At 44.5% G+C, this 17165-nt stretch overlaps 1 protein-coding gene across 1 annotated transcript; it reads right to left on the reverse strand.

Annotated features, from left to right (window-relative positions):
* Window positions 1-16106, reverse strand: LOC135550478 (amyloid protein-binding protein 2). The gene is made up of 13 exons (XM_064981326.1): window positions 15704-16106; window positions 5719-5807; window positions 5323-5474; window positions 5126-5249; window positions 4844-5012; window positions 4656-4745; window positions 3245-3312; window positions 3048-3153; window positions 2840-2964; window positions 2378-2463; window positions 1945-2135; window positions 1506-1671; window positions 1-1390 (listed from the first exon to the last, which is right to left on the reverse strand). The coding sequence occupies exons 1-13, from the start codon at window positions 15839-15841 to the stop codon at window positions 1134-1136; spliced, it is 1761 nt and encodes a 586-aa protein (XP_064837398.1). The 5' UTR covers window positions 15842-16106; the 3' UTR covers window positions 1-1133.
* Window positions 16107-17165: the final 1059 nt, after the last annotated feature.

Raw genomic sequence — 17165 nt, forward strand, 5'->3', positions numbered from 1 at the left:
TTGGGCTGATCGTCCTTTAAGGCTAAGGCTTGGACTTCAGTTGGACTATAACAGCACATGTAAAATTAACAGCCATGAGACAGACGTGCATGTTTAAAAGCAAGGCAATCATTTCTATTTACCTAGTCCATACAAAATGGGGTACATCATTAATTAACGTTGCACTAGGTAACCGTTCACTTGCACTACTACCTTTACTATCTTCATTCTAAAATGAAAACAAGAGACCTAATTCCATTGTTAACGGTGTGTTGAGGGTCTCAGTCCGACAGGGAGGGAGTCATCTCAATAGCAAATTTTAGCTGACTTGTTTGGTTTAGCTTCATGAAATTTCTTATAAATACTTGGCATTTTAATTCCACAAAGGTACTCTAACGTACACTTTCAAATATTCCATAAGTCAGTGGTCCAACAATTGTGGAGCACAATTGTGGTCCATTTCAATACACATGCTGGTGCATTTCAAATTCATCAAATCACAGACAACCTTTAAAACGCATGCATGACGGACTGCACCAACAACATCTTTAGAGTGAGGCAGAAACAGATGTTCCAAAAAGAAATAGAACCAAAGATTTGGTCCACGGAAGAAATGGGTTGTAAAACTCCCTCATGACATTAGCACAATAACAGAAGGATTGCACCCAGAAAAAGTCACTGGCTTTTTATAATTGACCAAAGCAAAAAGCCAAGTGGTGCTGAATCCATGCTTACAGGGGACATCAATGGTCAATAAAGGGCAAGCTCTGACCAAAAATGAAGCAGAAAAAAACCCATGTACTATTCTATAAAACACTATGTTCTCATTGTTTTCTCCCCCCCCCCGGTCTCAATTCCTCTAACAGAAGACTGACGGTGATGAAAGCGGTGTTAGGTAATGCAAAGTGTATAGCAAGTGATTCCTCCCATCAAATGTTATCTGCAGGGTTGATCACAGGAGAAAGATAAAAAGACTGGATCAGATGCATTCCACAGGCCATAGTGCATTTCCCTAAAGCCAGGTGGCCCATTGCAAGGCCAACCGTGTAACTTGATGTGGAGAGGGTGTGTTCAATAGATTTAAGCAAGCTGTGAACACCTTAGCGTTTCTATCTGCGTGTGGGCATGTGTGTGCATGTGTCTGTGTAGGAAGCCTAAGCATGTGGACCGGCCCCATGGTTCTGTGACAGTAGGAAGGACTGCACCACCTCCTCTGTAGCCTGGGGGCTGGTGTTGACGTCCTCCAGGGCATCAGCTACAGCAAACTGCCGGTCCCTCAGCCGATTCCAATTGGATAAAATATTGTGATACTCAAAGACTTTCTCATAGTTCCCCAAAGAGTTGTACAGTTTAATTAGGCCCCTGTAGTCATATTCCAGTCCACTGTAGCCCTCGCCAAACAGCTTCTTACCTGCAGGGGAAAAGTACACAAACTGGTAAGAATATTGAATAGGACAATGAGGAAGAATAGATTACAAAAGAAGAGTACAACTGTAAAATAGACCCCATCGAAACTAGTGACTGACCGATAGCGATGGAGCGCAGGTAGAGCCTCTCAGCATCTTCATACTGGTTCATGTCGTAGTTGTAGAGAGAAGCCAGGTGGCCCACAGACAGAGCCACCTCATAGTCCTCCTGACCCAGAAGCTGCTCCTTGATCTGGATGGCCTTGATGTGCATCTCCTCTGCCTCCTGAAAAACAAAAACAGATGAGACCTCTCAGTCAATCACAGCCAGGGGGTCTGTATACAGCTTTTCAGCTACCATTAAATCCCAGCCTCTGTGACATTTTAACCTACTTGGAGAGCAGATTCCTGCTCCAAAAGTGGGTCACAGGGTCCGTAAACACCGTGGAGAACATTTGGATGGCAGTTTATGATGAAAGTGTGTCACAGGTCACCTTCTGCATGCTTTCTACAGACACTTGTCTCAGGGGTTGGAAGGGAGGGATGATCTAATTCTGACCTTGAACTTCCTCATGGATTGGTAGAGGCGGCCCAGGTTGCCATAGTGTTTCGCTGTCTGAACATTAAACTCCCCGAAGGCTTTCTTGGCCAGCTGGAGGGAGGAGAGGTGGAGGTCATGGGCATCCTGGAGCAGCCTCTCCTCTGTTTCCTTGTTGTGGCAGTCAATAGCGATCTCCTCCAGGATCAGAGCTGAGTGAGCAGCACAGTCAGAAGAGGTACAGAGAGTCAGACATACACCTCAAGTTAGTCAGGAAATGAAAGATGAAAACGGATCAACTGATCTAATCCAAATAACTCGGACCTCTCCTCCAAAATAAAACAACTCCTCTTCAGTAATTGACTCGGCAGCAGTTGAGAATCACAGACATCATCGTGCCCATCACGGACAACGCGGGACAGGAGTAAACAGATGGTTGTGAAAGCCGTTTTACCTTTGACTCTTTTGGAGGAGGCCAGCAGCAGATGATCCTCTGGGAGAATGTGAGTGATGATGTCTATGGCCCTCTCTGCGTGGAATCTGTACACAACATACCCAGGGGGCACAGCAGAGAAACAGATTTATCTCCGTGACACAGTAGCTAAAGCACAAACATTTCCTAGGAAACAAAATAAAGGCAGGAACATCACTTTTGGGAGGGACACTGCAATTGGCCTGCATGAACTTCCAAATACAAGAGAGACTAAAAGTACATACATAACATCAAATGGACAACAAGTACCTTACAGCAGTGGTTCCCAACCTTTCTCAGTTACTGTACTACCAACTGAATTCTGCTCTGCCTGGAGTTCACTAGAAGTAACCCCTCATGTCCATTTTACCAGTAAAGCTATGGTCTCATGAGTCTTTAAATACCCCCTGTGGATAGGCCAAGTACTCCTGGTTGATTACTCACAGCGCGTTGTCAAATTTGCCAGAGCTGTACAGATGGACATAGGAGGAGTATGCCAGGTCCTCGTGTGCTGTGGCCACATGGATATTCTTTCCCCCGAAAACCGACTGCCGGATATCTAGAGCCGTCTGGAATATTAACACAGTTTCAATATCACACATCTGATACACCCTCTCTGCTGTCAATCGACATCTCAGACTGACTCACCCACCTGGTATATTGCAACTGATTGGCAGATGTTATCCACATTCAGCAAATAAAACCCATAATCGAGGAGAGTGTCTGAATATTTGGGATGCTTGTGTCCAAAATGCTCACTGCAGAAACAATAAGGAAACAGACATTACTGAAGGAGACAGAGACAAGGACTACAACACACAAACAAAAAGTGTGGTGAATCTAACTTACCGTGCCAGGAAAACAGCATGCTTTATCAGCTGCTCTGCCTTACTGAACTCCCTCTTTACCACACAGGCCTGTTGGTCCAAACACAAAAGGCATGAAACCACACTAAGATCAAACTACTAGGGATGTGCATCTTTCCCAGACGATTCGCTACGTATCGAGATACAGTACATGGGCTCTGATATGATACAGGAACCATACCTTTTAGTTTGAAATGATTCGGTAAGATTTGGTTCAATTAGAAACTGAATAGATGCGATACACTAACATTTGTTGCATAAACATTCATGCCTGGTTTCCTCCAGAGGTGATGCTTGACATTCAGGCCAAAGAGTTCAATCTTGGTTTCCTCAGACCAGAGAATCTTGTTTCTCATGGTCAGAGTGCCTTTTGGCAAACTCCAAGCGGGCCGTCATATGCCTTTTACTGAGGAGTGGCTTCCGTCTGGCCACTCTACCATAAAGGCCTGATTGGTGGAGTGCTTCAGAGATGGTTGTCCTTCTGGATGGTTGTTGATTCATCCTCAATTTCTCCTATCACAACCATTAAAAAAAGTCACCATTGGCCTCATGGTGAAATCCCTGAGTGGTTTCCTTCCTTTCCGTCAACTGAGTTAAGAAGGATGCCTGTATCTTTGTAGTGACTGGGTGTATTGATACACCATCCAAAGTATAATGAAAAACTTGACCATGCTCAAAAGGGACACTCAATGTCTGATTTTTATTTTATACATTTTTTTACGCTTCTACCTATAGGTACCCTTCTTTGCGAGGCAAAGCTCCCTGGTCTTTGTGGTTGAAATTCCGTGGTCGAATGAGGGGCCTTACAATTATATGTATGTGTGGGGTACAGAGATGAGGTTACCATAACAAGGGATTGAATATTTATTTACTCAAGACATTTCAGCTTTTAATTTTTAATTAATTTGTAAAATAAATAAAACACAATTCTACTTTGACTTTATGGTGTATTGTGTGTGTAGGCCAGTGAATTTTTGTGTGTGAACTTAAATCAATTTTTAAATCAGGCTGTAACAACAACATTTGGAAAAAGTCAAGGGGTCTGAATACTTTCTGAAAGCACTATTTTTCAGAAGGTAGAATTCATGTAATAAATGTTAGTGAACTAACATAAAAAACAAATGTGAAAGCGATTTGTAACGTTTGAATCTATTTTCTGACCAATGTATGCTACATTTGGTTCGGTTTGGCGTCTTCAGACCAAAGCACTTGTATCTGGGACCAATGTATATCGGTGAATTGTTACATCCCTACTAACTTCAGTCTGAAGCAGTATCTAGGACTAACAGAGTACTGCAGTGACTCATGTGACAATAGTATGGGGACATCTCAAAAAGTATTTATTAATACATTCATAGACATGTCTATAACACAGGAAAAGGGAACACTCGTACCTTGGAGGCCTGTCTCAGGACATCTACCACAACTTTAACAGGCAAACCCACTGTGATTTCTTTCATTGCCTCTATGCACCACCTGTAGGCCTGCAAAAGACAATATCAGTGATGAGATCAACATGATAAACCAGAACACCAAAAGAATCTAACAGAACCAATTGATATATCTTTACCAGGCAACATACCTCATCATAGTGGCTCTTAGCAAAGAGCAGTGCACACAGCTCTCCATAGAGCGCAGCTTTGTTGGCCTGATGACCATGTTTGGCCAATTTGTCCATATACAACTGGGCCAACTTGACAGTCTCTTCACCAAGATGGTACTTGCAGTTGCCATTCCGGACATGAAGCAACCTAAGAGAAATGAGTGAATCTGGTTAGCTTTTGTGGAAAAATACAGACTAAGAGTAACCAGCCATAGAACTAGAATTGGAGCAGAATATACTAACGCTCTGTGACCCACTGACCTGACACAGCACTCCACAGCACGATACCAGTGCAGAACCTCATCATGCAGTGTGCACAGCTGCAGACACGACAGAAACACCTTCTCTGCATCACCATACCAGCCTGCATCAGACAGAAAGCCACCTACAGGACAGGGTGAACATTAGTACAATCAGACACAAAATGGTAAAGAAAGTTGATGGGTGCGGGCACCTACCTAAAACAAAGCCAAACTGAATGGCCTTCTCTTTCACATGGGCATCAGACTCTGCAATGTAGGAGCAGCGGCGGCTGAAGGAGTTGGCCAGGACAGAAGCCACTTTCACCCCATGATCCATCAGGGCCTGGAAGCAATGGTGCAGGAGGTGTCTGCAGGCACATACACAAAGACCGGGCATGACGACGTGATACAATCATATCCACATGAGAACCGGTCAAAATGTGTGACAATGACATTCAAGGATCTCTCAAGGATCATCATATCCCTTTTGCTTCACATGATCATGTAGTCAGATTACTATACAGATTATATATATATATATAATATTCTGTATGGTAAGATATATATATAATATTCTGTATGGTAAGATATATATATATACACACAAAGTACCTTTTGTCAGATGCCCTTAGAACTTTGGCAAACACCTCCAGCTCACAGAACTCCCCTCCCAGCTGGCAGAGCCGACCCTGCTGGTACAGCTGGAGAAACATGAAGACAAAGTTAGGATAGCAAAAAATGGACAGGAGTGTCAGAAGCTAGGTTTCCATCCAACTGGTCACAGATTTTCATGCGAATATTCTAAAATCTGCATAAAGAAAAATGTGCGCATTTTCACACCAGTGGCGTTTCCGAAATATGGAAATTCAACGGATAGTTTTGTCTCAAAAAGTTGCGTTAAATAGCAAACGTGTCTACTCTGGTCTTAGCACGTGTGCTCTCGCCAACAGCTCGCAGATACAGTGCAGGTAAACTGTGTGGGTACAGTGGTGGTAGACTGTGTAGGGTAGGCTAGTTTACATGAGATTATTATGGATAAGAGCGAGAATATTTTTTATTTGTCAAAACAGCAGTCAAGTATCGTCATGTCACCAGAATAAGACCCTCAATATTTATCGTAAAGGAGCATCAAGATTACAGTGCACTTTCATCACCCTGTGGAAAGTGGTTAGATTAACGGCCTGGCAAGCTAGCTAGCTATCTAGCTAGCATGGTAACAGTACATTAACATTACAGTAGCTCTAACATTTGTTTTCATGGGGAAGAGAACTGTCAAAGTTGGTGAGAGCCAAAATATCATGCAATCTGCTAACGTTAACAAGGTTATTGCCCATTTGGGTGAATCATTTTCAGCTAGCTACGTTTGTTGGCTAGCTAGCCATGTATAAACAGTTTACAGTATTATGCCAGCTAAGTTAGATTGTGCTTTGATATCCAGGGGACAAACTTCTAGTTATAAAACAGCTTTAGCGAATGTAACTTACACATATATGTAATGGTTGATTAATTAAAAATCAGTCAGTCCATGCTATAGCCTAGCTTACAAATTTGCAATGATGAGCCTACTTGCTTGAATACGGACTTGTTTTCCAATAACACAGTGTATTATTTTAGGCTGACTGCATTAGCCTAGTTCACATTAGGTTTGCTATGTCTTGCTAATTGTTCTTGTGGTAGTGTGATACATTCATCCTGTTGGTTTCAGATGCCTAAAAAGACCCATAAGCCCTATAAGTGAATGTCCTGCTTACAGACATTTGCCACCACAGGGGTTTGGCCTTCCGGATGCAGGCAACAGGCCAGCTCCGAGGTAGAAGTGGTATGACCTCTTTAAGAAGGTATGTATTATGACAAGAGTTAAATAGCAAAACATGCCTAGGCCTGTGACATTTGAACTGTGTGTTCATCTAGAAAACATACCGTTTTACACTACATGACCAAAAGTATGTGGACACCTACTCGTCAAACATCTCATTCCAAATTCATGGGCATTAATACGGAGTTGGTCCCCTCTTTGCTGCTATAACAGCCTCCACTCCTCTGAGAAGGCTTTCCACTACATGTTGGGGACTTGATTCCGTCAGCCACAAGAGCATTAGTGAGGCTGGCGGCTGATATTGGGCGATAATGCCTGGCTCACAATTGGAGTTCGAATTCTTCCCAAAGGTGTTTGATGGGGTTGAGGTCAGGGCTCTGCGCATGCCAGTCAAGTTCTTCCACACCGATCGACAAACCATTTCTGTAAAGACGTCGCTTTGTGCACGGGTGCATGTTGAAACCTGTAAGGGCCTTCCCCAAACTGTTTCCAAAGTTGGAAGCACAGACTCGTCTAGAATGTCACTGAATTCTGTAGCGTTAAGATTTCCCTTCACTGGAACTAAGGGTCCTAGACCGAACCATGAAAAACAACCCCAGACCATTATTCCTCCTTCACCAAACTTTACAGTTGGCACTATGCATTGGGGCAGGTCGTGTTCGCCTGGCATCTGCCAAACACAGATTAGTCAGTCAGACTGCCGGATGGTGAAGCGTGACCAGAAAATGTGTTTCGTCTGCTCCAGAATCCAATGTCGTCTAGCTTTACACCACTCCAGCAGACACTTGGCATTGCACATGGTGATCTTAAGCTTGTGTGCGGCTTCTTGGCCACAGAAACCAATTTCATGCAGATCCCGACAAACAGTTATTGTGCTGACGGTGCATCCAGAGGCAGTTTGGAACTCGGTAGTGAGTGAGTGCTGCAAACGAGGACAGACTATTTTTACGTGCTACGCACTTCAGCGGTCCCGTTCTGTGAGCTTGTGTGGCCTACCACTTTCCCGCTGAGCCGTTGATGCTGCAAGACATTTCCATTTCAAAATAACAGCACTTACAGTTGACCGGGGCAGCTCTAACAGGGCAGAAATGTGATGAACTGACTTGTGGCAACGTCATAGGATGCCACCTTTCCAACGTCTTCAGTAAGGCCATTCTACTGTCAATGTTTGTCCATGGAGATTGCATGGCTGGGTGTTTGATTTTATACACCTGTCAGTGATGAGTATGGCTGAAATAGCCAAATCCACTAATTTGAAGGGGTGTTGACATACTTTTGTATATACAGTACTAGAAATACCGGTCATTAAATGTAAGCCTTTAATACTAATGAACAGCAACTTTATTCTAATATTTGGCCATTAAATTGTCATTGCATATTGTAACAAAGAGAGTATGCACAGTGTCAATGTCCCAAGCTGTGATCTTATCAACCAATCACAACAGGTCAATGAAAGTTTCAGAGAGAGCCAGAGTTCATCACCCCTTGACTCACGGTTTCCGTTGTGAGGGGGATGGGTTGTGGGGTGAGCTGCTTGAGAGTGCTGGAGTCAACAGCAGCCCCCCCCCGGGGGGGGATTAATAAAGCTTACAGGCTAAAACATGTATTCACTTTCCTGATTAATTCAAATGAGGTACCATACTCTATCTAGTAATGTCCCGTCTATATTTTAAGCAGGTCTCTCCAATGAACCTGCTGGGCCAACACCTACAGCACCCCCAGCGTCTGTATCTGCTGTTCAGACTCCTCCATTGAGGACCGCATTGAACTTGTTGTCAATGGTAAATATTTATTTTTTTTGTCATATTTTTTCACAATTACTATGGCTCTGCTGCCATGACAGAACATTGATTCAGATAATCCTTTTGACAGGTGACTTGGTTTCCTTCTTTGATCATTGTGTCCATTCTGTTTCTCTCTCTCTTTTGCAGTTCAATAAGAAAAGCACCCAATGTCACAGGAAAGCCCAAAAGATCATTAAGGACAACAACCACCCGAGCCACTGCCTGTTCATCCTGCTATCATCCAGAAGACGAGGTCAGTACAGGTGCATCAAAGCAGGGGCCGAGACTGAAAAACAGCTTGTCTCTCAAGGCCATCAGTCTGTTAAATAGCCATCACTAGCACAGAGAGACTGCTGCCTACATACATTTTTGAAATCATTGGCCACTTTAATAATGTTTACATATTTTGCATTACTCATCTCATATGTATATACTGTATTCTATTCTACTGTATCTTATGTCTATGCCGCTCTGACATTGCTCGTCCATATATTTATATATTCTTATTCCATTCCTTTACGTAGATTTGTGTGTATTGGGTATATGTTGTGAAATTGTTAGATATTACTTGTTAGATATTGCTGCAGTCGGAACTAGAAGTACAAGCATTTTGCTACACCAGAAATAACATCTGCTAAATACGTTTATGTAACCAATAAAATTTGATTGGTTTTTATAACAGTACAACCTTAAAATTGAACTAATATATACAGTGGGGCAAAAAAGTATTTAGTCAGCCACCAATTGTGCAAGTTCTCCCACTTAAAAAGATGAGGCCTATAATTTTCATCATAGGTACACTTCAACTATGACAGACAAAATGAGAAAAAAAATTCTCCAGAAAATCACATTGTAGGATTTTTAATGAATCTATTTGCAAATTATGGTGGAAAATAAGTATTTGGTCACCTACAAACAAGCAAGATTTCTGGCTCTCACAGACCTGTAACTTCTTCTTTGAGGGGCTGTATTACCTGTTTTAATGGCACCGGTTTGAACTTGTTATCAGTATAAAAGACACCTGTCCACAACCTCAAAAAGTCACACTCCAAACTCCACTATGGCCAAGACCAAAGAGCTGTCAAAGGACACCAGAAACAAAATTGTAGACCTACACCAGGCTGGGAAGACTGAATCTGCAATAGGTAAGCAGCTTGGTTTGAAGAAATCAACTGTGGGAGCAATTATTAGGAAATGGAAGACATACAAGAACACTGATAATCTCCCTCGATCTGGGGCTCCACGCAAGATCTCACCCCGTGGGGTCAAAATGATCATAAGAACGGTGAGCAAAAATCGCAGAACCACACAGGGGAACCTAGTGAATGTCCTGCAGGGAGCTGGGACCAAAGTAACAAAGCCTTCCATCAGCAAGGGCATTGCAGATGAAACGTGGCTGGGTCTTTCAGCATGACAATGATCCCAAACACACTGCCCGGGCAACGGAGGAGTGGCTTCGTAAGAAGCATTTCAAGGTCCTGGAATGTCCGAGCCAGTCTCCAGATCTCAACCACATAGAAAATCTTTGGAGGGAGTTGAAAGTCCGTGTTGCCCAGCAACAGCCCCAAACCCTCACTGCTCTCGAGGAGATCTGCATGGAGGAATAGGCCAAAATACCAGCAACAGTGTGTGAAAACCTTGTGAAGGCTTACAGAAAACATTTGACCTCTGTTATATACCCTTTGTTGGCAATGACAAAGTATTGAGGTAAACGTTTGTTATTGACCAAATACTTATTTTCCACCATAATTTGCAAATAAATTCATTAAAAATCCTACAATGTGACTTTCTGGATTTTTTCCCCTCATTTTGTCTGTCATAGTTGAAGTGTACCTATGATGAAAATTATAGGCCTCTCATATTTTTAAGTGGGAGAACTTGCACAATTGGTGGCTGACTAAATACTTTTTTGCCCCACTGTGTAAATATATATTTTTTTTAACTGACACTAGATGTCTGTAGCCTAGCCAAGTTGTCTACAGCCTCTGTGAGTGTCCCCGCCCATAGACAACGTCTGCAAGTGCCCCAAACCGCTGTCTGCGAGTGGCCTTTTACTTACTACATCATGCACCATGATCCTTTCAGAACTAACACCTAGAACTAACATTCATCAAAACATGGAGAAAAACTACTGTCATGTTTTAAATCTCACATGACCGTATTCATATACAATTTTTTTCCCTTCTTTACTTCCTTTATCATTTCAGCATGACGTGCCTAGGAAGTCTGTTGGGGTAAAATTGATATATACACTTGAGTGTACAAAACATTAAGAACACCTGCTGTTTCCATGACAAACTGACCAGGTGAAAGCTCTGATCCCTTGATGTAACCTATTAAATCCAATTCAATCAGTGTAGATGAAGGGGAGGAGACATAAGGATTTTTAAGCATTGAGACAGATTGTGTATGTGTGCCACTCAGAGGGTGAATGGGCAGACAAAAGATTGAAGTACCTTTGAACAGGGTATTGTAGTAGGTGTGAGGCGCACCAGTTTGAGTTTGTCAAGAACTAAAACGCTGCTGGGTTCACACTCAACAGTGTCCCGTGTGTATCAAGAATGGTCCACCATTCTTGACATCCTGCCAATTTGAGAAGATCATGAGAAACACGGGCCAGCATCCCTGTGGAACACTTAACACCTTGTAGTCCATGCTCTGATAAATTGCGGCTGTTCTGAGGGCAAAAGGTGGTGCAACTCAATATTAAGAAGGTGTTCTTAATGTTTTGTCCACTCAGTGTAGCTTATTCTTGAGCTGGGCGATAAAGGCAAAATTGTCCCAATACCAAATTGGTATTGGCAAACTTATATCATTTCAAACATTACATTTCTCTAATATACGCTAACTAACGTAATGAACGATATCAGCCAAATGCTTGCGATACATGATCGGTATGGTCGGTGATCATTTTTTGTGTATCGTGCCAGCTATAGCTTAACCTGTCAAGAGCTTGATTGATTACATGTTTGTTTTTAATACGGTTTACGTTCAAATCATTTTCATAATAAATCTTATACCTTTTCCTCTTTATCCCCAGCCCTGCGGGGCGCTGTGAAGACCACCTCACCCTTCTCCCCAGCCCTGCTACGGGCCTCTGTGAAGACCACCTCGCCTTTCTCCCCAGCCCTGGGCCTCTGTGAAGCCTTTCTCCCCACCACCTGTGAAGACCACCTCACCCTTCTCCCCAGCCCTGCTACGGGCCTCTGTGAAGACCACCTCGCCTTTCTCCCCAGCCCTGCTACGGGCCTCTGTGAAGACCACCTCGCCCTTCTCCCCAGCCCTGCTACGGGCATCTGTGAAGACCACCTCGCCCTTCTCCCCAGCCCTGCTACGGGCCTCTGTGAAGACCACCTCGCCTTCTCCCCAGCCCTGCTACGGGCCTCTGTGAAGACCACCTCGCCCTTCTCCCCAGCCCTGCTACGGGCCTCTGTGAAGACCACCTCGCCCTTCTCCCCAGCCCTGCTACGGGCCTCTGTGAAGACCACCTCGCCCTTCTCCCCAGCCCTGCTACTACGGGCCTCTGTGAAGACCACCTCGCCCTTCTCCCCACGGGCCTCTGTGAAGACCACCTCGCCCTTCTCCCCAGCCCTGCTACGGGCCTCTGTGAAGACCACCTCGCCCTTCTCCCCAGCCCTGCTACGGGCCTCTGTGAAGACCACCTCGCCCTTCTCCCCAGCCCTGCTACGGGCCTCTGTGAAGACCACCACCTCCCCAGCCCCTTCTCCCCAGCCCTTCTCCCCAGCTACGGGCCTCTGTGAAGACCACCTCGCCCTTCTCCCCAGCCTTGCTACGGGCCTCTGTGAAGACCACCTCGCCCTTCTCCCCGCCCTGCTACGGGCCTCTGTGAAGACCACCTCGCCCTTCTCCCCAGCCCTTCTACAGGCCTCTGTGAAGACCTCCTCGCCTTTCTCCCCAGCCCTGCTACGGGTTTCTGTGAAGACCACCTCGCCCTTCTCCCCAGCCCTGCTACGGGCCTCTGTGAAGACCTCCTCGCCTTTCTCCCCAGCCCTGCTACGGGCATCTGTGAAGACCACCTCACCCTTCTCCCCAGCCCTGCACGGGCCTCTGTGAAGCCCTTCTCCCCAGCCCTGCTACGGGCATCTGTGAAGAACACCTCGCCCTTCTCCCCAGCCCTGCCCTTCTCCCCAGCCCGCTACGGGCATCTGTGAAGACCACCTCGCTTTTCTCCCCAGCTCTGCTACAGGCCTCTGTGAAGACCACCTCGCCCTTCTCCCCAGCCCTGCTACGGGCCTCTGTGAAGACCACCTCGCCCTTCTCCCCGCCCTGCTACAGGCCTCTGTGAAGACCACCTCACCCTTCTCCCCAGCCCTTCTACAGGCCTCTGTGAAGACCTCCTCGCCTTTCTCCCCAGCCCTGCTACGGGTTTCTGTGAAGACCACCTCGCCCTTCTCCCCGCCCTGCTACAGGCCTCTGTGAAGACCACCTCGCCCTTCTCCCCAGCCCTTCTACAGGCCTCTGTGAAGACCTCCTCGCCTTTCTCCCCAGCCCTGCTATGGGCCTCTGTGAAGACCACCTCGCCCTTCTCCCCGACTCCCTCTGCTACAGCCTGCGTGAAGACCACCACTGTCTCTCAGGGAACTGAGCGCTCTGCTAGAGCCTCTGTAAAGGCGCCCTCATGCTTTTGAATAGATTGTGCATATATTATGACAACATTGTGACATTTCTCCATTTTTAAGGTTGGTCGAGCACACTATTCGTCTTGAGGCATGCCGAAGTTGGTAGCCGAGGTCAACTTTTGGGATTCTTCAGTAGTCTGTCATTCAAGAGACGACTCGTACCACTTTTTCAAGCGAAGGTCTTTTAAGGGAGTATGCAAGCATACTTGGTCGGTTAGGCTAGCCGCCAGCCAAATTGAAGCATGCCGACGCATTAAGTGCTCTCCTCTGCTATAGCCTCTAAGACATACCAAACTGTAATTTCTTAACCAATATCATGATATACATTAAAACATTGCAGAAACAAAACTGCGCGTCGGTGTATTGATATGATGAAGATATTGTGAGTAATATTACATTTCTGTCTTGTTTTGCTTTTCTTTTTCTTTTTCAGGGGAGCGGATTGGTGTGGACTACCTGCTCAGGCAGACTGGGAAGGACATGGATGAGACTGATTTTGAGAACTATGCAACGGACCCCACAGTTGGTAGTCTTCTGGATGACTTCACCACCACTGCTGATGATTTCTCTGCTCCTAGCCCCACCCAGGATGCTCCCACTACAGTCTGCTGCCACCAGTACCTGGCCTGCTTCACCCACAGCCCAGTCTGCTGCCACCAGTACCTGGCCTGCTTCACCCACAGCCCAGTCTGCTGCCACCAGTACCTGGCCTGCTTCACCCACAGCCCAGTCTGCTGCCACCAGTACCTGGCCTGCTTCACCCACAGCCCAGTCTGCTGCCACCAGTACCTGGCCTGCTTCACCCACAGCCCAAGTCTGCTGCCAGCCAACTCCACCCATGCAAAAAAACTGATTGAGATGTGTCAACACATCAATAGTTTCCATATTAGACTCTGCTGTACTGTAGTCCTGTTTTAAATCTTATTTCTACAACCAGGGGCTTGATTCAATCAGATCAAGCATTAACCCAATGTTGCTCATGTGTCACAAACCACTCCCTTCTTTATTATCCTTACCACATTAGAAGTTCAAAACAGAGTTAGAAAGTGTAGGCTATTGCATAATTTTCATGTTAATTTGGATGGGGGGACTTAAAGCCTATCAATCTAGACAGGTGTAGGGCCTATAGCCTACAATAGAACATCACGTATTTCAGTGTTTCTAACGCGGCTGCATGGGATTTGTTGAATATAAAGTTGGGTGGTTTTGTTGCATTCAAGGTGATAAGGTAACAAGGTTCTGCTTGTGAATTTGACAGCTCTAACACAGTTTCAGCTCCAATACCACCAAAACAACCGCTATGCTGGTGTTGACCAACACTAATCTGATTAAATCGAGCCCTAGAACTTTTAGATATAGTTTTTTTTCCCTCTGTTTGCATGGATGTTGTCATATGTTTGGTTCCGATTGTGTCATTCACTCAGAATCAGGCAGTGCCATACCCACTCATTACTTTGGGTCCCTAGGGGCTGTGTGTGTGACATTTCACATTAATAAACATGTTTCTATATTTCAACCAATTATTTGAATGACTTTTGATTGTAGGTCAATCATTATTCACTTTAAATAACTAACATACGTGGCTCTGAGTAAATGTTCATAGATGTGATGTATTTATAAATACAACAGGTAATATGCAGTCCACAAGACACTGCAACAGATAATTTAAGATACTAATTGTATAAACAAGGTTGTGGGAGTACAGTACATAATAAACCAACCTCATTAGAACACACGCATATATGTATATATATATATATATATATATATATATAATAATTATGCTACCATAATCGTAACATTAACTCTTATATTGACCAATGTGAGAGTAAAAAATGAACACTTTTGGTGGTTGTTTAGAAATGTAATTTCTGGCCGAGGCATGATTCGAACTGGAGACCTTCAGGTCCTCTCTTCCTCTTCCTTAATTAGAAAACTACATTTTCATTTTTTCCCCCAGCTTTCCATAATAAATAAATGAATAATAAACACCTACATTATGACGAAGCCTTAATTTTAAAAATGTTCATTTTTTTTCCTCCTCCCCCTTAAGATACCATCGTTCCCCAGCTTTGGTATTTGCAACACCAGAATAGTGGGTTCGATTCCTGGGACCACCCACATGTAAAAATGTATGCACGCATGACTGCAAGTCGCTCTGGATAAAAATGTCTGCTAAATGGAATATATTGTTGTTAACCTTTTAAGCAGGATAGCTAGCAAGCAAGTTAATCAGCTGGTTTGCTTTGCAGAGAGTTTGCAACGTTAGCTGTAACGTTAATTGGCTAGCTAAAACGAATCAACTCGGGAACATCACATTGTATAACGTTAGTTAGCAAACTAGACTAAGAACTTACCTTGTAATACACATCAAATTGAATATTTTCAGGGAGGGAACGAATATCTCTTCGCGATCGACTGTAATTGTCCACCACTGCTGATATAGCAGTGTTGTACAGTGTCTCTGGGATCCATTCGAGCTCCAAGGCCGCCATGTTGTTTTCCTTTTCTCCAGCCAATAACACCCCCTCTGCTCGATCGACGGTCGGTAGCTAGCTAACCACCTTGCCAAGTTTAAACTCCCTTTCTTGTACCTTCTCATGTAACAAAACAGTTTTGACTGTCTCATCTGGTTAAGCACCAGCATTAACCATCGGCCATGTTCATAGGATACGCACTGAACCAGTGCAGTCTGCCCGAAGGTCTATCTCTGCCCCCACCCTGTTTTTCACACTCGGGGTCTGATTCGCCGGAGTCAAATGTACTTCGCTTCGTTCCTGAGGGAGTTTGATTAATTGAACCCGCACCGGGCTAAACAGGCAGGGAGTATTGCCCGTGACGCCCGTTCATACCTGAAGTGAACGGGAGGAGCGAAAGTCTACGCCGCTCGGTCGTTTTCAAAGGCAGCATGATTTCATTATTTTTATTTTTTATTTAACCTTTATTTAACTAGGCAAGTCAGTTAATTAACAAATTCTTATTTACAATTACGCCCAATGACAGCCTACCAAAAGGCAAAAGGCCCCCTGCAGGGACTAGGGCTGGGATTAAAAATAAAATATAAATAAAATATAAATATAAATATAGGACAAAACACACATCACGACAAGAGAGATAACACAACACTACATAAAGAGATACCTAAGACAACAACATAGCAAGGCAGCAACACATGACAACAACATGGTAGCAACACAACATGGTAGCAACACAACATGGTAGCAGCATAAATCATGTTACAAACATTATTGGGCTCAGACAACAGCATAAAGGGCAAGAAGGTAGAGACAACAATAAATCACGCAAAGCAGGACAACTGTCAGTAAGAGTGTCCATGATTGAGTCTTTGAATGAAGACATTGAGATAAAACTGTCCAGTTTGAGTGTTTGTTGCAGCTCGTTCCAGTAGCTAGTTGCAGTGAACTGAAAATATGAGCGACCCAGAGATGTGTGTGCTTTGGGGACCTTGAACAGAATGTGACTGGCTGAACAGGTGTTGTATGTGGAGGATGAGGGCTGCAGTAGATAACTCAGATAGGGGGGATTGAGGCCTAAGAGGGTTTTATAAATAAGCATCAACCAGTGGGTCTTGTGACGGGTGTACAGAGATACAGACCAGTTTACATAGGATTATAGAGTGCAGTGATGTGTCCTATAAGGAGCATTGGTGGCAAATCTGATGGCCGAATGGTAAAGAACATCTAGCCGCTCGAGAGCACCCTTACCTGTCGATCTCCGTAATCTAAAACGGTTAGGATGGTCATTTGAATCAGGGTTAGTTTGGCAGCTGGAGTGTTAAGAGGAGTGATTACGATAGAG

This window comes from Oncorhynchus masou, chromosome 12, assembly GCF_036934945.1.
Source record: "Oncorhynchus masou masou isolate Uvic2021 chromosome 12, UVic_Omas_1.1, whole genome shotgun sequence".
NCBI classification, from domain to species: domain Eukaryota; kingdom Metazoa; phylum Chordata; class Actinopteri; order Salmoniformes; family Salmonidae; genus Oncorhynchus; species Oncorhynchus masou.

Coding starts and splice junctions, on each gene's coding strand:
- LOC135550478 (XM_064981326.1), bottom strand. CDS start 15,841: ATGGCGGCCTTGGAGCTCGAATGGATCCCAGAGACACTGTACAACACT. Junction 3,154..3,244: donor CATGCTGTTTTCCTGGCACG/GTAAGTTAGATT, acceptor TTGTTTCTGCAG/TGAGCATTTTGGACACAAGC. Junction 2,136..2,377: donor CTCCTCCAAAAGAGTCAAAG/GTAAAACGGCTT, acceptor CTGCTCACTCAG/CTCTGATCCTGGAGGAGATC.